The sequence below is a fragment of the Callithrix jacchus genome, chromosome 19 (genome assembly GCF_049354715.1).
Source record: "Callithrix jacchus isolate 240 chromosome 19, calJac240_pri, whole genome shotgun sequence".
Lineage (NCBI taxonomy): Eukaryota > Metazoa > Chordata > Mammalia > Primates > Cebidae > Callithrix > Callithrix jacchus.
In genome coordinates, this window is record NC_133520.1 from 32,646,720 (window position 1) to 32,667,123 (window position 20,404).

The 20,404-nt window shown below is 43.9% G+C and overlaps 1 protein-coding gene across 2 annotated transcripts in view; it reads right to left on the reverse strand.

Annotated features, from left to right (window-relative positions):
- DSTYK (dual serine/threonine and tyrosine protein kinase) overlaps positions 1-20,404 on the reverse strand; it is a 66,638-nt gene that overhangs the window by 9,739 nt on the left and 36,495 nt on the right. For both annotated transcript variants that reach the window (XM_035281485.3, XM_035281484.3), the window contains exons 3-10: positions 14,521-15,190; positions 10,016-10,248; positions 9,536-9,619; positions 8,653-8,829; positions 8,155-8,284; positions 7,045-7,201; positions 6,486-6,618; positions 3,847-3,960 (exon numbers count right to left, since the gene is read on the reverse strand). In XM_035281485.3, coding sequence (XP_035137376.1) covers positions 3,847-3,960; positions 6,486-6,618; positions 7,045-7,201; positions 8,155-8,284; positions 8,653-8,829; positions 9,536-9,619; positions 10,016-10,248; positions 14,521-15,190 — 1,698 coding nt within the window. The remainder of the gene's footprint in view (positions 1-3,846; positions 3,961-6,485; positions 6,619-7,044; positions 7,202-8,154; positions 8,285-8,652; positions 8,830-9,535; positions 9,620-10,015; positions 10,249-14,520; positions 15,191-20,404) is intronic.

Consider the following 20,404-nt stretch of genomic DNA (forward strand, 5'->3'; position numbering starts at 1 on the left):
AGTGGTGCGATCTCAACTCACTGCAACCTCTGCCTCAGTCTCCTGAGTAGCCGGGACTATAGGCACCCACCACCACACCTGGCTAAATTTTGTATTTTTAGTAGAGATGGGGTTTCACCATGTTGGCCATGATGGTCTCGATCTTCTGACCTTGTGATCCACCTGCCTCAGTCTCCCAAAGTGCTGGGATTACAGGCATGAGCCACTGCGCCCGGCCCCATTATAATCTTAAGGGACTACATCATGTATGTGGGCTCAATGACCAAAATATCATTATGCAATGCATGACTGTACTTCATAAATCCTGCCACCAACCTTCCTGTCTCCAGGTTCATTTCCATTACAGATTGAGTATCCCTTAGCTGAAAGGCTTGGAACCAGAAGTGTTTTGAATTTCACATTTTTTTCCAGATTTTGGAATGTATGCATCATACTTGCTGATTCAGCACCTCTCATTAAAAATCCAAAATCCAAAATGCTCTGGTGAGCATTCCCTTTGAGGGTCATGTCATTGCTCAGAAAGTTTCAGATTTAGGAGCTTTTTGGATTAGGAATATTCAACCTGTACTGTCTTCCTCCCCACATTGTGAAGAACATGAGGGCAGGGACTGCCTTTTTCATCTTTGTATCCCCAGTGCTTAATGCAGTACCCGGTACATATGAAGATCCTAACAAACCCTGGATGAATAAGGAAGTATAGGTCCATGGAAGGACACCAGTGAAACACTTCAGCTCCTGCCTCTCCTCCCAACCTCAGGACAGAAAGTTGAGGTCCTCCAGTCAGCTGAGGAGCGTTTCCTAAAGTCCCTGTAGTTTCCTTTCCTAGGTTGAAGAGAATAAGTCTGTCTAATTTGGCTACTGACTAGACTTTTAGGTTTCAGCTGTCAATTTTAAGGAGATCTTTCCCTTCCCCTAAATTGCTGCCATCTTTATACATCATTTAAGTATTGCCAGAAACAATTTAATGATCACTTCCCTTTCCACCGTGATTGTAAGCTTCCCGAGGCCTCCCAAGCCCTGCGGAACTGTGAGTCAATTAACCTTCTTTCCTTTACAAGTTATCCAGTCTCAGGTATGTCTTTACTTAGCAACGTGAGAATGGACTAATACAATAAATCAGTGCCAAGAGTGGGCTACTGCTGGAAGGATACCTGAAATTGTGGAAGCGACTTTGGAAATGGGTAACAGGCAGAGGCTGGAACAGTTTTGAGGGCTCACAAGAAGACAGAAAAATGTGGGAAAGTTTGAAACTTCCTAGAGTTTCAAACTTTGTTGAATTGAATGGCTTTGACCAAAATGCTGATAGTGAGATGGACAATGACGTCCAGGCTAAGGTGGTCTCAGATGAAGATGAGGAACTTGTTGGGAACTGGAGTAAAGGTCACTCTGGCTATGCAAAGAGACTGGAGGCATTTTGCCCCTGCTGTAGAGATCTGTGGAACTTTGAACATGAGAGAGATGACTTAGGATATCTGGTGGAAGAAATTTCTAAGCAGCAAAGTATTCAAGCAGAGCATGAAAGTTTGGAATATTTGCAGCCTGACAATGTGATAGAAAAGAAAACCTATTTTCTAGCTGGGCATGGTGGCTCACTCCTGTAATCCCAGCACTTTGGGAGGCTGAGGTGAGTGGATCACTTGAGGTCAGGAGTTCAAGACCAGCCCGGCCAACATGGCGAAACCCCATCTCTACTAAAAATACAAAAGTTAGCCATGCATGGTGGCAGGCACCTGTAATCCCAGCTACTCAGGAAGCTGAGGGAGGAGAATTGCTTGAACCAGAGAGGTGGAGCCAAGATTTTGTCATTGCACTCTAGCCTGGGGAATAAAGTGAGACTCCATCTCAAAAAGAAAAAAAGAAAAGCTATTTTCTGGGGAGAAATTCAAGCCCACTGCAGAAATCTGCATAAGTAACGAGGAGCTCAATGTTAATCACCAAGACAATGGGGAAAATGTCTCCAGGGCATGTCAGAGACCTTCACAGCAGCCCCTCCTATGACAGGCCTGGAGGTCTAGAAGGGAAAAATGGTTCTGTGGGCTGGGCCCAGGGCCCCCCTACTCTATGGAGGCTTGGGACATGGTGTCCTGCATCCCAGCTGCTTTGGTTCCAACTGTGGCTAAAAGAGGCCAAAACATAGCTCAGGCCGTTGCTTCAGAGGGTGCAAGCCCCAAGTCCTGGCAACTTACAGGTGGTTTTGGGCCTGCGGGTGCATAGCAATCAACAACTGAGGTTTGTGAACCTCCACCTAGATTTCAGAGGATGTATGGAAATGCCTGGATATCCAGACAGAAGTTTGCTGCAGGGGTGGAGCCCTCAGGGAGAACCTCTGCTAGGGCAGTGCAGAAGGGAAATGTGGGGTTGGAACCCCCACAGAAAGTCCCCACTGGGACACTGCCTAGTGGAGCTGTCAGAAGAAGGCCACTGTCCTCCAGAACCCAGAATGGTAGATCTACCCACAACTTGCACCATGTGCCTAGAAAAGCCAAAGACACTCAATGCCAGTCCATGAAAGCAGCCAGGAGGTGGGCTGTACCCTGCAAAGCCACAGGGTGGAGATGCCTAAGACCATGGGAGCCTACCTCGTGCATCAGTGTGCCCTGGATGTGAGACATGGAGTCAAAGGAGATCATTTTGGAACTTTTAGGTTTAATGACTGCCCTATTGGATTTCAGACTTGCATGGGGCCTGTAGCACTTTTGTTTTGGCCAATTTCTCCCATTTGGAATGGGTATATTTATCCAATGTCTGTACCCTCATTGTATGTAGAAAGTAACTAACTTGCTTTTGATTTTACAGGCTCACAGACAGAAGGGACTTGCCTTGTCTCAGATGAGACTTTGGACTTGGACTTTTGAGTTAATGCTGGAATGAGTTAAGACTTTGGAGAACTGTTGGGAACACATGATTTTGTTTTGAAATATGAGGACATGGCCAGGCACAGTCATGCCTATAATCTCAGCACTTTGGGAGGCTGAGGCGAGTGGATCACCTGAGGTCAGGAGTTCCAGAGCAGCTGGACCAACATGGAGAAATGCTATATCAACTAAAAATACAAAAAAAAAAAAAAAAGAGCCGAGTGTGGTGGTGCATGCCTGTAATCCCAGCTACTCAGGAGGCTGAGGCAGGAGAATTGCTTGAATCCAGGAGGCAGAGGTTGTGATTAGCTGCGATCATGTCATTGCACTCCAGCCTGGGCAACAGGAGTGAAACTCTGTCTCAAAAAAAAAAAAAAAAAAAGAGAGAAAAGAAATGTGAGGACATGAGATCTGGGAGGGGTCAGAAGCAGAATAATAAGAGAGTGTGTCCCCACTCAAATCTCATCTTGAATTGTAGTTCCTATAATACCCATGTGTCATGGGAAGGACTCAGTGGGAGGTAATTTAATCATGGGGGAGGTCACCCTCATGCTGTTCTCATGATAGTGAGTTCTCACGAGATCTGATGATTTTGTAAGGGGCTTTACCCCCTTTTGTTTAGTACTTTTCCTTGCTGCTGCCATGTGAAGAAGAATGCATTTGCTTCTCCTTCTGCCGTAATTGGAAGTTTCCTGAGGCCCCTCCAGCCCTGTGGAACTATGAGTCAATTAAACCTCTTTTATAAATTACAATTTTATTAATTTTATAAATTACCATTTAGTCCATTCTCATGCTGCTAATAAAGATATACCCAAGCCTATAATAAAGATATATACCTATCTTGGGTATATCTTTATTAGCAGCATGAGAATGGACTAATACACTTTCTGTGTGGACTTTTCTTAGTACCAAACTTACATTTACGTGTACCCTCCAAAATCACTCAGCCACAGAGGTAGGGTATAATCCTGGGGAAACAGCTCTTACTTACCAGCACATTTTTCAGTTTGATATCACGATGAACAAGTCCCTGGCTGTGCAGGAAGCGGACTCCCTCCACCACATCTAGTGCTATCTGCAAACGTGTCTCCAGGGTCAGCCCAGCCTTGGGGAGACAAAAGAGCTTACTTGTAATGATAAGGCAACTCCTCAATTCAACTTGCTTGAACCAATTGAGACTTCTTTCTGTGGGGAACTAAAAGACTGACTGTGCTAGAGCACATGCAGACAGAAAAGTGAATTTTTAAAAAGGGGAAGAGCTGGCACAGTGGCTTATGCCTGTAACCCAGCACTTTGGGAGGCCAAGGTGGACGGACCACTTGAGGTCAGGAATTTCAAGACCATCCTAGACAACATGGTGAAATCCTGTCTCTACTAAAAATACAAACAAACAAAAAATTTGCAAGGCGTGCTGGCAGATGCCTGTAATCCCAGCTACTTGGGAGGCTGAGGCAGGAGAATCACTTGAACCCAGGAGGCAGAGGTTGCAGTACGCTGAGATGGTGCCACTGAACTCCAACCTGGACGACAGAGCAAGACTCTGTCTCAATAAAAAGGTGAGGGGAGAAAAAAATCAGTTAGGCAAGGGAAGTAGAGGAAAAGCAAGGAAGTGCAAGCTGTAAAGGAGACAAAGCCAGATCAAATCCCTTACAGGCTGCAGTTAAGTCAAATGGATAACCTCAAATGTGACGAGCAGATAGAACCAAACGACTAAGGCATGAGCTCATTTCTAACATTTGAACAAATTCTGGAACTGCCCTTAAGGCTCAAAGTGACTTAGGTCCCTCATGAAGATTTACTCCCATTGCTTTACAGGCCTGGTTAGCCCAGGTTTCGTTTTCTGGATTCAAATATCAAAATCATTCATAATACTTCAATTCAGGATCTCCTGAATACTGGAAAATGTCACATCACTCATTCAAAAGCTCAAAGGACGTTCTCTAGCTCACTTGGGGAAATGTATCAGACAATGCTTAACTCCTCTGAAATGAAGAGAGAAAGCTGCTTGGAGAGTCATTTTCTTCATTATATTGATTCCTCACGACTCTGGGAACCATCTCTAAGGTTTCCTCTGCCCTACTTCCAGAAGCCTCCATACAACCTGGTCCAGGAGGAATCTGTGAGAAGGGATCTACCCAGAACTCTGAGGTCAGCTTTTCTCTCCTTCTACTCAGCTCCTATGTAGGGAACAGACAAAATAAACCTCTCTAATTCACTCTTGGTGGTGGTTTCAAATAAGGGAAACTCAACATTCAACTGAGGGTTTCACCTTCACTCTATAAAATCCTTCAGTAGCTTCTCATTGTCTATAACAGAATTAAGTTTTATGGAAATTCTTAACATTTTGGGTCTTGTATAACTTATTCCCAACATCTCTTTGCACATTATGTCTCCTGATTCCCAAAATGAACCAGGTGCTCCAGTGTGCCCAGTGTCCTTACCAGCCTTCCAATGCTCTAGGCATTAGGCTGTTCCTTCCCCCTGCTATGGCCTCTTTCTTCCAACTGCCCAAATTCTACCCATCATAGTATATTTGTCAAACTCAAACTCCACATCTTCCTGAAATGGTCGCTGACTACGATTCTCTTAATAGTGCCTGTCGATTGTACCTTCTAATATCCTCTAATGGTGCTTAATTAAGGACCTTGTATACAGCAGTCACTAATAAATATCTGTTGACTAAACAACAAAAACTAGCTTTATCCTCTTAGAGCAAAAATGAGAAAGAAGAGCAGAGTTACAGGAAGCTATACTGCTCTTCTAAGGAGTTTAGATTTTTACTACCACCACAGGGGGCTGAGTGGTGAATGACAGTATTCTAGGTATATAATGAGGTGAAAATAGGTTCTGGGGAATCTTAAAAATTTTTTTTTATTTTTATTTTTAGAGATGGGGTCTTACTTTGTCACCCAGGCTAGGCTGTAGTGGCATGATCAGAGCTCACTGCAGTCTCGACCTCCTAAGCTCAAGAGATCCTCTCACCTCAGCCCCCTTGAGTAGCTGGGACTACAGGTATGAGCCACTACACTCAGCTAACTTTAAAAATTTTTTTTTTGAGACAGAGTTTCACTCTTGTTGCCCAGGCTAGAGTGCAGTGGCTTGAGCTCGGCTCACCAAAACCTCTCCCCACTGGGTTCAAGCAATTCTCCTGCCTCAGCCTCCCAAGTAGCTGGGATTACAGACATGTGCCACCATACCTGGCTAATTTTGTATTTTTTAGTAGAAATGGGGTTTTTCCATGTTGGTCAGGCTGGTCTTGAACTCCTGACCTCAGGTAATCCGCCCACCTTGGCCTCCCAAAGTGCTGGGATTACAGGTGTAAGCCACCGCATCTGGCCTCTTTTAAATTTTTTGTAGAGAGAGGGTCTCCCTATATTGCCCAGGTTGGTCTCAAACTCCTGGACTCAAGTGATACTCCCACCTTGGCCTCCCTAGGTGTTGGGATTACAGGGGTGAGCCACCATGCCCAGCTGAGAAATCTTTAAGGGTTTTTGGAAATAAGTGAAATAAAGCCTAATTACTCCAACAATCTCTGATGAAAGCTAAAAGCTCTGAATAAACAGGAAAGGATGAGAAGCCAGAAGCGAACCCGTGGATTTGGCTGCCAGCTGGATCTTGCTCTCTCCTTACCTTCAGCCCTGTGTAGAGGTCCCGGTGGAGCCGCTCCATTATGAGGAGCACAGCAATGCTGGAGCCACCACCATAGTTGTAGTCGATGACTGAGCCATGGAGGTCCACCAATCGCTCATGCTTTGGCAGAGACCTGGTGGGAAGGAAAGAGGTCTGGGCTACAAGGCTAGGGCTCTAATTCTGCATGCCATGACAGAATGTAGGAGACAGGTCCAGAGGTAATGGCCCTCAGTGCAGACAGAGGGCCAAGAGCATGGCTTCATCTACAAGGATGAAGAATCCTAGATTCTAAAAACTGATAAGGCTTAAGGACTAAAGAAGAAAGTTAAATAGAATGATGAGTCTGAGAAAATAGGATGGGGGGGAAAGAGCAAGCAAAGACAGTGAAGGCCTTAAAAGGTACAGACGTGTGGGTTAGACACAGAAACACTAGTCCATACCATTTTGAAACCTAAATACAGAGAGACAGGTCATGCTGTAGCTCTTGGTACAAAATCTAAACCAGGCTTTTAGATTCTTCTCTGGATCTTTCCCAGAGATGAGTGAGACCAGGACTCACCTCATGTAGTGAAACTCCAAAGCCAGATCATTCCAGTGCTTCTCATCTGGAGGAACAACTGATTTGAGGGCACAAGGGAAGTGTCCTCCCCAATTGTCACACAGGTACACCACACCATACTGGCCCCGGCCCAGTTCCTGTCCCAGTTTAGGTTTACCTATAAGGTACAGAGACAGAGATAAGGCAGGAGGGATAGGAACTTCGCAGGCAACCTCTGTAAGATTTTGGGTTTTTTTTGAGACAGAGTCTTGCTCTGTCACCCAAGCAAGAGTGCAGCAGGATGATCTCAGCTCACTGCAACCTCTGCCTCCTGGGTTCAAGAGATTCTTCTGCCTCAGGCTCCCAACTAGCTGGGAATACAGGCATGCGTTTTGGTAGAGAGGGGGTTTTGCCATGTTGCCCAGGGTGGTCCCGAACTCCTGGGCTCAAGCAATCCACACACCACAGTCTCCCAAAATGCTGTGACTACAGGAGAAAGCCACTGTGCCAGTCCTGTAAGATTCTTCATTGTGAACCTGTCTTTAGGCCAGGAAGCTGTAATCATGCCCAGGGATAAAATTCTGGTGTCATTCTAAACCAACAGAAAGTAATCTAAACGGTTTAATTCAAATAAACTTTGGTTATATGGATTTTTTTTTTTTTCTTTGAGACAGAGTCTTGGTCTGTCACCCAGGCTGGAGTGCAGTGGTGTGATCTCGGCTTACTGCCAGCTCCACCTTCTGGGTTCAAGTGATTCTTCTGTTTCAGCCTCCCGAGTAGCTGGAGTTACAGGCCAGTGCCACCATGCTCAGCTAATTTTGCATTTGAGTAGATATGGGGTCTTACCATATTGCCCAGGCTGGTCTTGAACTTCTGAGCTCAGGCAGTCCACCCGCCTCAGCCTACCAAAGTGCTAGGATTACAGGTGTGAGCCACCACACCTGGCCTGGTCATGTTATTTAAACTATATAAATAGCAGGATCAGACTTTAGGAATTCAAAAACATCAGTAAAAGTTTAGGCAGCTTTACAAACAGGCAGCTTTAGACACTGGGATTCTCTGAGGTTGGACATAAGAATGTCAGGTATCCTGAACCATCCTCCAATTTATTTATAAGAAAACCAGACTCACGATGAAGCAAGACATCCTGTAAAGAACGGCTTTCCAGAGAAAGGCGGGCCAGGCGGGGGGCATGATCTTTCCGAACCTTCAGCCATAGATCTTCAGTTTTCTCTAACCGGCCTGAGTGGCCAGCTTCTAGCTGGGAGGGAAACAGAAAAAGGACATATGACTTATTAGGTCACTAGCTTCAGCTTCCTCACCTGTTATACAGGGATAACAATATCTACCTCATATAGATAATTTTGAGAATAAGATACATGTAACATGTTTAGCACAGAAACTGGCACGGAGTGGACTCTCAATAAATGATAACTTTCCCTCCTGGATACATAACCACATCCATCCACTCTCTGCCTGGATATACCCATTCCCCACCAGTGGACAATCAGATGTCAAACAATTATGAAATAATATGGAAGTTGGAAACTCATATGAAGAGCAGAGAACAAACTACTCCCATCTGGATGAGGCTCCGATCCAGCTATATCTCCTCTCCTACATACCAACCTGCCGCAAGGAGGCTGCAAAAGCCTCGTGGGAACTATTAAGCCGAGTCCGGAATTGGCTGCAAATGCTCTTGGCCAATTTGGAGGCACTGAGGCTCTCGATGGCTTCCTGGGCCACCTTCCTTTTCCATTCCAGAGTGATGGCAGGTGGGCTCACCCATGTGATGCGCTGGATGATCTGCCAGGATGAAGACAAGCGAGATCACTGAAGCATGAGAGATAAGAACCACTACAAAGACCCAGTGCCCTTCCTTTTCTGGGTTACCCATTCATTAGGATCAGGCTCATAAGGTGGGAGCCATACAAAGTCCAAGGTTCCTTTCCAATTCCATCTACCTCAATATCAGGTCCTAACCTAGAGGAAAGCATCAAAGAACACCAGGCCTAGTCTACATGCTCACAAACCCTTAATATATTACATTCAGTGCCAGGGAGTGCCTGATAATCTTTCTGAAGTGAGTAAATAACTCTACATAAGAGCCAGATCAAATTCCAGAACAGAAACCACATTCACAGCCTCCGGCAACAACAAAGCCTGGTTCTGAGAAAAGATCTGGGCTGGGAAAAAGAAATTATGAAGAAGCGAATAAGGTGGAATCTTATGGCTCCATGAAGTATCATTTTTAAAGTTAATTTTTTCCATTGTCCACAAAGAGTACTCAACATAAAAATCATTTAAACCCAAAACTTTTGGGAGTTAAAGGGGACACTGTCAATAATTATTTGAGACTAGGCATAAACCAGAATTCTCCCAGGGAGGCAAACCAGAACAAATGGCCTCCTTGCCTTAACAGAAGATCCTAGATATCTGTTTTCTCCTGGGGTCACTAGGTTTCATTTGAGCCAACTAGGGGCTTAGAAACCTTTCTCTAAGTAATCCCTACCTGCTTGATTTGCTCCCACAGCATCCTTGTAACAGACGACCCTGAGTGAAATGTGACTTCAACGTGATAGGCAGCATTTAAGATCTGAAAGAGACAACGCCAAAGAAAACATGCCCTCAGTAGTGTGGCTATTTCAAAAATGCAATAAATAATATTTATTTCAAGAACACAGTTCAGACTCAGTGTTTCCAAACTTATCCTTCAATATATATGCAGAGTCAACTTAAGCTGATTATCTATTTTGTGACTTTTAGGCCCTTCTACCTCATCTTTATATAATTCATCAACTTAACTGCAATTTTACAGCTCACCAACATGTCCCACAGGCAGCGGTCATGTGACAGGAAAACAAAATAAAATTTAAACAAGATTCACGAGAAGCTGAAGGGGAAATTCTTGCCTAATTTGAAGCATGGGCTTGCACAGATTGTTTCACGTGTTATCCATGACACGATGTCTTAAAAACCATTCATTGTGTACCTGTTTGAGATAATTACTGGTGATGTGAACTGAGACATCCTGAGACTTCTCCAGGCTCTGCAGACATCGTTCCAGGGTTCCGACAAAGCTCTCCCTCAGGTAATCCACTGAGCTGATCAGCTTATTAGCCACTGCCTGATTAAGCCGGGAGATGATGAGTTCCTGGATCTGTCGGATACAGCATTTGATCTCTCTGGTGCCTACTGGTTCTCCATTCTCAGGGACAATGACGTCTGTGGAGGCAGAGAAATAAGCTAATTCATTGTGAGGAAGAAGGGGCAGACACACTAAATAAAGGCATCTCCCAAATCAGAACCATGGAACTACTGTGATGATGATGGCTGCAAAAAGACATTATTTGTTGATGAAGTCTGGCTCTCACAATGATCAGGGGTCATTGAAACCTCAACTACTTAAGGCAGCTAAGATCCTGGAAGAAGCAATTAAGGCCAGGCGCAGTGACTCAAGCCTGTAATTCCAGCACTTTGGGAGGTAGAGGCAGGAGGACTGCTTGAGCCCAGGAGTTCAAGATGAGCTTGGGTAATGTAGTATGATCTCATCGCTACAAAAAAAAAATCAAAAAATGAGGCAGGCAGAAGGATGGCTTGAACCCAGGAAGTAGAGGCTACAATGAGCAGTGATTGTGCCACCGTGCTCCCACCTGGGTGATGGGAGTGAGACCCTATCTCAAAAAAAAAAAAGGAGCAAGTCTAGAATGAGCCTATTGACTTTGCTAGCTTTTATGTCACATTTATAGGAGAGGAGGAACAATATTTATGAAGTGCAAACTATTCAAAAGGCACAAAAATAAGGATTCTACACATGTAATCTAATTTCATCTTCATAATAACTTTGTTAGATGGGTATCATAGATCAGGAAACAACCTCAAAGAGAGGACAAAGTGGACGTGGGAAGGGATAGTACACTTAGGAAGTAATACAGCCTGCCTTTGAACCCAGTGCTCATTATTCCAAATCCTAGGATCTTTGCAAAATGTCCTAGAATATTAATGAGAAAAACCCAAGAGTCAGGAATTTTATTCTGTTTTGTTTTGTTATTTTGAGACTGACTTTAGCTCTATCGCCCAGGCTGGAGTGCAGTGGCATAATCTCAGCTCACTGCAACCTCCGCAGTGAGGTTTTTAGTGTACTAAAAATACAAAAATCAGCCAGATGTGGTGGTGCACACCTGTAGCCCCAGCTACTAGGGAGGCTGAAGTGGAAGGAGGTGGAGGTTGCAGTGAGACTAGATCATGCCTCTGCACTCCAGCCTAGGTGACAAAGCAAGATCCTGTATAAAAAAAAAAAAAAAAAATTAAAACCCAAAACAAACAGTTTAAATGGCCATCAATGATAGAATAGTTCAATAAATTCAGGCATATCCACTAGAAGAAGACATATTTGTATAAATATTTATGGAATGCCCACTAAGATACATATTAAATGAAAAAGACAAGTGCAGAAGAACATATGGAGAAGAACTGGATGGCTGGGGGATGGTGTCTTTATTACTCTGAATTAAGTACCATAAATATAGGTTTTATCTTAAAAAATTATAAAGTGTGAATAACATGATACCTAGCACATATGCACTGTCTTTATTTAAAAAACAAACAAAAGATAGTCGTCTGGTTCCACGCTGGCCACAGTGGCTCATACCTGTAATCCTACCACTTTGTGGGGGCTGAAGCAGAGGATCACTACCAGCCTGGGTAATATAGCAAGACCTTGTCTCTACAAAAACATAAATTAATAAATAAAATAATCTGGATTCATAGGATATGAGCTAGCTTGCTTCTAAATCGTCTTCTTATTGTTTCCACCTAGAACAAGGCAAGAACAATCGACTACTTTACCATCTGCCCAACCTAGCTGTCCTGACCTGCCTTCATCCTGTGTACTGTGATGCCACCATTGATGCTCTGGTGTCTGTAATCAAATATTGAGAAGACTTCCTAAGATTTCCACTGCAAGTAACACTCCTCAGCAACTCCTCCCTACAGTGGGGAATTCACCAAAGAGGTATCTCTGTTCATCTTTAGAATGACTATAAGAAATTAGGCAATCTATGCTTGCTAAAGTCAACCATGTTTCCTTCATACTTATAAGTGTAACTTAAACTAGATACCACCATTCACACACTCATTGATTCTCCAAAGATGTACTGTATACAAGAGTCATTATTTGCAAGGAATATGATGATGAATAAGACACAGATCCTATCCTCTTTCAACTCTAGGATTTTAGGAAGCAGTCAGCAGTACATAAATAACTATAATAAAAGACAGAAAGTAAAATATGCCAGAAACAAGTTATAGATGAAATGCTATGGGATTTCAAATGACTGCAATTGTTATTAGCTAAAAAAAATCAAAGCAGTGCCAGGTGTGCTGCCTCATGCCTGTAATCCCAGCACTTTTTGGGAGGCTAAGGAGGGAGAATTGCTTGAGGCCAGAAGTTCAAGACCAGCTTGGCCAACATGGTGAAACCCCTGTGTCTAAAAAAAAAACAAAACACAAAAAATTAGCTAGATGTGGTGGCATGTGGCTGTAGTCCCAGGTATGCCGGGGGCTGAGGCAGGAGGATTGCTTGAGCCTAGGGTGCAGTGAGCCATGACTGCATTACTGAACTCCAGTCTGGATGGTAAAGCAAGACCCTGTCTCAAATATTAAAAAAAAGAAGGATAAAATTAAATAAGACTTCATGAGAAATGGCATTAGGGAGACAGGCCCTGAAGGGTAGGTAGGATTTGGAAGTTCACAGACAAATCAAAGACGTTTCAGGTCTAAGGCAGGGTGTTAGTAAAGAAAAAGTAAAGGGATTGCATGGAGGACAGAAAGAAGTTAAGATCAACTCAAAAAGAAATGACAGGAAAGTGCATAGTGACAAAATAAGACTGGAAAAGTTGGTAAGGGCTAGGCTTTGGGAGGTCTTTAATGCTAGGTGGAAGAGTTAAACTTAGTTTGTAGAAATAGGGAGCCAGGTAAACTGGAGAAAGAAGTCAGAGAGATCAGTTAGATAATAATAGTTCAGTTAGACTTGAGGAGACAGAACAGAAAAACACAGGTAGGTATCGAATATGGAAGAAGATTAATCAAGGCTGGGCATGATAGTTGACGCCTGTAATCCCAGCACTTTGGAAGACTGAGGCAAGTGAATCATGAAGTCAGGAGATCGAGACTATCCTGGCCAACATGGTGAAACCCCGTCTTTACAAAAAATACAAAAAATTAGCCAGGTGTGGTGATGTGTGCCTGTAGTCCCAGTTACTCGGGAGGCTGAGGCAAGAGAATCGCTTGAACCCAGGAGGCAGAGGTTGCAGTGAGCTGAGATCACACCACTGTACTCCAACCTGGGCAACAGAGTGAGACTCCGTTTCTCTCTCTCTCTCCGTCTGTCTGTCTGTCTCTCTCTCTCTCCCTCCCTCCCCCCGTGTGTGTGTGTGTGTGTGCGTGTGTGTGTGTACTTGGCAACTGATTAGACAAGGGAAGACAATTCAAGACCATGCTGAGGTTTTGAAGATGGGTACCAGGAAGAAGGTGGCATCAGTAGCTGGAAACAGATTAAGAAGCAGTAAAGGGTGGAAATTAAGAGTATGGGCTCAGGTATCAGACTGTCTGGATTCAAACCCTGCCTCTAATATTTATTTACTAGCTGTGTGACCATGGGCAAATAACTTAACCTTTCTAAACCTTAGTATCTCATCTAGAAAAAGGAAAAAAGCAGAATCTACCCAGGGAGGTTATTTTTCTTTAAATACTGATGCTGGGTCCCATGTCAGAAATCCCGAGTAAGTCTGGAGTGATCTTCAGTGGTCTTGAGCATCTGTATTTTCAGAAAGCCGCCCAAGAAATTAGGATACCCACAACTGAGAATCTAAAGGGTAACTTGCAAACGATGTCATTTTAATCTTGCATGGAGGCTTATATAAAAGTCAGTATACAAAGTCAGCAGCATCTCAGACACCCAAAGACCTGACCAATCACTTTCACCCAATTTTGTTAGTAGCCATTTGTGAAGAATAGGACTGCCAAAAGGCTAAAAATGCAACTCAGCCCCTCCGGAACTGGGCTTCAGAAACGGCTTGAAAAGAAACTGAGACCATGAGACAAAAAGAACCAATAAAGAGGCATGAGCCATACTCAAGGAGCACAGGTTAAAGCACGATTTACTAACATCCTCCAAGCAGCTCTTCTCCAGCTGCATTGGGGGTTGAAGGGGTAGACAGAAAGTGGAGATTAGGGAGCTATTAGAATGAATTTACCAAAAGTTGAGCTAATGTATTTGGGAAGGAATGAGAGTGAAATCTTCCACAATGATCTTTGAGAGTGAGAGAGGCCATCTTGGCTAAATGGCTTTCAGGTAGGCTCCTGCTGGTAACAGTGGGGTGGATGAAACTACCCTGAGATTCCTTTAACCTTAAGAATTAATGTTCTTAATTTCCAGCTAGAAAATCGTTAGAGACTCCTGCATGCCAGCACCCCAGCAAGCTCTCTGGGACCTACCTTTAAACTCCATGTTAGTAGCGTCATCCAGAAGTTCCTCCTTCATGGTATTAAGTGTCTCAACAATCATATCCTTCATTTCCTCCTGCTTTCGGTTGGCAATATTCATCAGTGATTCATACAATTCATTCTCCTTTTTTCGAGTATATTCCAGACGTTTGGGAGTGATCTGCAGATCCCGCTGCATGTCAAATGCCTGGTTAATAAAGATGTCAAGGCAGTGGCAATGCACCAGGTTCAGGGCCTTGGCTGCATCCACCAGGCGAGTCTGTAACACCTGGTGAGAAAATGTGCCCAAGTGTCTCAGCTTTTCACTTTGTTCCACCAACATGCTCTGAGCTTTAGTATCCTGGCCAGGAGCCCCACAGTTCCAGTGACTGCTGCTCAAATAGCCCAGGTCAATTAGCTGGTGATAAAGCGGTGATCTTTCACTCTCCGTTCTCCTGGTTGAGGAGTCTATTATCTCTGAGCCCAGTTTCAGCACTTTGAAAAAGAATACAGGAAAGGAGAAATACTTTCGGATTTCCTGAAGCTCTTGCTCATCCCTCTCAGAAAGTTCATCTTTGTGGAGTGCATAGATTATCACAGGCAAGAAATCATTCACCAGGTCACCCAGAACATCCACTGTGGGCCGGAGGCCTTGGCATGGTGCTACCACAATGTCTACTTCCTGGAAGGGGAAGGGGGTCATATCAGCACCTCAGGGTCAGAACCAGTCCTTGCCTCCCCAGAGTCCCACACTGAGACCAAAATCTACAATGGAACAACTGGACTTCGGTACCCCAGCCATTGATCCACCTTCCTCGGTTACCAGTGCTCACTGTGTGCAGCCTATAAAGGCAGGCACTCGTCTAGAGAGAGTGAAAAAACAAAGAAGTAAAAAGGATAGCAACCCTTAGCCATTCAGATTAAAAAAAAATTGGAACTCTGCCTTCCTTTATTGCTTAGATTTTCCCACTGAGTCCCTCTGATGAAGAACTAAGACAAATAATGGAAGAAAAAGGAATTGTCAGACTGGAAGTGAGTTGGCCTGGAGCATTCTTCCCCTTCTTGCCCTCCTCTCACACCTCCCTCTCTGCCATTCTGATCTGACTTCTAAGCATCCTTTAAGTCTCAATGCATATGTTATAACATATCCTTATAGAGCCTTTCCTATTACACAATCCCAACCAAGCACACTCTACTTCCCTTTCCTTAAGGTTCAACATATTTATAATCCGCTTATTTAAAACCCTTCTTTTCCCTATCTGTCGGTAAACTCTTTGAGGGCAGGGACTGGGTCTATTTTGCTTACTATTGTGGCTCAGTGCCTACCATGTGTTAAGTCCTAAATACTGTTGAATCAATCAATTAAGCAGGAAACTAAAAGCCAGGTTCACCAAACAGTATTACTGTCCTATTCTGAGTCTGTAGATATCCCAAAGTCGTAGCCACCTAAGTCTAAGTAATACCTTTAGGAATATGATCACTTGGTATGACAGAGACCAACGTTTGCCTATCCAATACCTAGTCTCCGTGTTATAAGGGAAGGCAATGTCCTTTACAGAAAGGAGTGTCCAAAAAGTGGGTGGGATTTCCAGGAAAGCCCTTTAGGGTACAGGGGGTGGATTCTACCAGGAAATAGGCTCTGTGGCCTTGTCCTTCTTCCTGCTTGGAGCACAGATGTGACAGCTAGAACAGCAGTGATCACTCAGCAGCCCTAAGGCAAACCTGAGGGTGGAAGTCAGCACTAAAGATGATGACACCAAAAGAAAGAGGGAGCCTAGGTCTCTGATGATCACAGACCTGCCACATCAGCTTTCAGTTACCTAGTTTCAGACTTCTTTTATGCAAGGAAAAAAACCCACCAAAAACTCTATCTTTAAGTGCCTGAGTTTTTGTTTTTTTTTATTTTTGTTTTTTGATGATCTGTTACACAAATTGAACCTGATCCTAACTGAAATATCCAAGCTGCTGAAGTGAGTTTCAAGAATGATCTCTAGGCCAGCATAGTGGCTCACGCTTATAATCCCAGCACTTTGGGAGGCCAAGGCAGGAGGATCACTTGAGGTCAGGAGTTCGAGATCAGCCTGGCTAACATGGTAAAATGCCATCTCTACTAAAAATACAAAAATTAGCCGGGTGTGGTGGTAGGTGCCTGTAGTCCCAGCTACTCCAGAGGCTGAGGCAGAGAATGGCTTGAACCCAGGAGGTGAAGGTTGCAGTGAGCCGAGATTGCTCCACTGCACTCCAGCTTGGGCAACAAAGTGAGACTCTGTCTTGATAAAAAAAAGAAACAAGCCTTCCACAGGTCCTTTGCCTAGCCTGCACTTTCCGCGTTGTGTTCTGCTTCTTTCCTGTGAAGGCTGCAGACACACAAGAGCATATGTCCATCTACTGCATCTCTATCCACTGCAGAGGTTGTCTCTGACATTGTCGACTTGCCTGGCATTCTAGGTGTAAACAGTTAACTAGGGACTCACACCTATCAATATAGTACCATTGTAGGTACATAGATTCCTGATGTCTTAAGGGTCTGCAAACTCAGAATCAATCCTCCACAGAATTCTAGCATATTTTAGAGTTGTAAAAGAACTCGACACAAATATGATCAAGTTTGTGTCCTTAACAGTTATGAGATGAAGAACATTTACTTTATTTGAAATCTAAAAGATACACAATTTTGTTTCCTTCAGATGCATATTCTGTTTTTATTTCTTACTGTATTTGAGCACTAGGCTTGTTTTGTTTATTTACTTATTTATTGAAACAGAGTCTCACAGATGGAGTCTCACTCTGTTGCCCAGGCTGGAGTACGATGGTGCGATCTTGGCTCACTGCAACCTCTGCCTCCTGGGTTCAAGCGATTCTCCTGCCTTAGCCTCCCGAGTAGCTGGGATTACAGGTGTATGCCACCATACCTGGCTAATTTTTGCATTTTTGGTAGAAATGGGGTTTCACCATGTTAGTTGGCCAGGCTGGTCTTGAACTCCTGACCTCAAGTGATCCACCCATCTCAGTCTCCCAAAGTGCTGGGATTACAGGTGTGAGCCACCGTGCCTGGTATGAGCAGTAGATATTTTTGATTAATTATTTTTTGAGATAAGGTCTGGTGCTATTACCAAGCCTGGAGTCCAGTGGTGCAATTAAGACTCACTGCAGTCTCAACCTCCCAGGCTCAGGTGGTCCTCCCACCTCAGCTTCCTGAGTAGTTGATACTACAGGTGTGAGACACCAAGCCTAGCTAATGTTTATATTTTTTGGGGGGTTTTTTTTTGTAGAGAGGGGTTTCACCATGTTGCCCAGGTTGGTCTTGAACTCCTGAGCTCAAGTGATCTGCCCACCTCAACCTCCCAAAGTGCTGAGATTACAGGTGTGAGCCACTGTGCCCAGCCCTGTTTGAATTTTTAAAATCTTTTTTACTCCCAACAAAGCTCAAAGGTCTCAACTTCTTTTCTCACAAATAACTAAGCTTTATTCTCAGGCAGGTCATATAACTTGAATTTGCCTGGCCACTTTGAACTACCTAAAGCTCAAAGTGCTTTTAGCATCTCACCATTTGTCATTTTAGCAAACACTATATAAGTCAATCTATTCTTTACCCAATCCCAAGTCAAGAAAGAAATCTGCTGTTTCATCTGTGTCTCAAGTTGCATTGTATGTTTTCTGGTTGGAAGACTAGCCTGATACTCATCTTGCTATACAAAACAAACCCCCTTTCACTACCCTGAGTCACTCATGCTAGAGTGACTTCAGTGAGGCATATTCAAAAAGTTGGTAAATAAGAGATTTTAAGGTTTAAAATAGAACCCACAATTGCACAAATGCCAACATTATAATTGCATATAAATAATGAGATAAAGACTAAAAAGAATCCAAAGAAAGGAAAACAGTTACATTAGGCTGGGTGTGGTGGCACACACTTATAATCCCAGTACTTTAGGAGGCTAAGGTGGGCAGACCATTTGAGGTTAGGAGTTCAAGACCAACCTGGCCAACATGGAGAGACATCGCCTCTACTGAAAATACAAAAATTAGCTGGTGGCGCAGCTTATAATTCTAGCTACTCAGGAGGCTGAGGCAGGAGAATCACTTGAACCCAGGAGACAGAGGTTGCAGTAAGCCGATATTGAGGCACTGCGCTCCAGCCTGGTGACAGAGTAAGACTCCATCTTGGAAGAAAAAAAGAATTATAAGAGGAAATATTTTTATATTACAAAGCTGCCCTAAATATATACATTCTTAAAAAGATATAAATAAACCAATCAAACTTATTAAAGGAAAAGCCTAGGCCAGGTGCAGTGGCTCACTCCTGTAATCTCAGCACTTTGGGAGACCGAGTTGTACGGATCGCCTGAGGTCAGGAGTTCCAGAGCAGCCTAACAAACAAAATTAGCTAGGCGTGGTGGCACATGCCTATAATCCCAGCTGCTCGGAAGGCTGAGGCAGGAGAATCACTTGAACCCGGGAGGCAGAGGTTGCAGTGAGCTGAGATCGTGTCATTGCACTCCAGCATGGGCAACAAGAGCAAAACTCTGTCTCAAAAATAAATAAATAAAGCCTAAATATTCAAAACCAAAGTATTACTTGGAAATTCCAGAAAGAATTTTGTTTGCTTGTTTTTTCTGATAGATTATCTTAAAATTCTAAAATAAACTTTCAGGTTTTCCTCAAAGGATCATTTTGAGTGCACAACAGAAACATCAGCCAAAGCTGCCAAGTCCATTTGCAAAATCAATACTGATTTTATTTACTTATTTATTTGAGATGGAGTTTCGCTCTTTCATGCAGGCTAGAGTGCAGTGGCACAATCTCACCTTACTGCAACCTCTACCTGCTGGGTTCAAGTGATTCTCCTGCCCCAGCTAGGATTACAGGCACCTGCCACCATGCCTGGCTTATTTTTGTATTTTTAGTAGACATGGGGTTTTGCCATGTTGGCCAGGCTGGTCTCGAACTTCTCAGGTGATCCACCTGCCCTGGCCTCCCAAAGTACTGGGATTATAGGCGTGAGCCACCACGCCTGGCCCAATACTGTTTTTAAAAGACCAGTTGACTTTATTTGCTTATAGATGTAAATGCATTATTTTAAAAATGCATTTTAGAAGCCAGACACAGTGGCTCATGCCTATAGTCCCAGCACTCTGGGAGGCTGGGACGGGCAGACTGCTTGAGGCCAGGAATTTGAGATCAGCCTGGCCAACATGGCCAAACCCATTCTCTATTAAAAATATAAAAATTGGCCGGGCGTGGTGGCTCAAGCCTGTAATCCCAGCACTTTGGGAGGCCGAGGCCAGTGGATCACAAGGTCAAGAGATCGAGACCACTCTGGTCAACATGGTGAAACCCCATCTCTACTAAGAAATACAAAAATTAGCTGGGCATGGTGGCGTGCACCTATAGTTCCAGCTACTTGGGAGGCTGAGACAGGAGAATTGCTTGAATCCAGGAGGCGGAGGCTGCAGTGAGCCAAGATCACGCCACTGCACTCTAGCCTGGGCAACAGAGTGAGACACTGCCTCAAAAAAAAAAAAAAATGGATTTTGGGCTTTCTAATGGTAGAGTGTAGCCTGAAATACTGGCACCCAGAAAGAGGCTGCTTATTCCTAAATATACTTTGTACTAAACAACAATGGATAGAAAACAGGTAACACGCTCTCTCTTCTCCCTTCCCCAACTGACTAAAGTGTGCAGTTGGTCTCACTGCTCTGAGTATCATGATTGTCAGAAGATGGGCAAAGAGCTGCTGGTGGAGACTGGCAGCCGTACAAATTAGGCTGGAATGTGATATGCAATTCTGCAATACTTGCAGTGAAGGGATGACTCATGCCTGACGGTTATAAACAAAAAAGGAAGCCAGCACTGTCTCCTGGAGACAGGGAGTGAAAAATAAAAATTAATATAA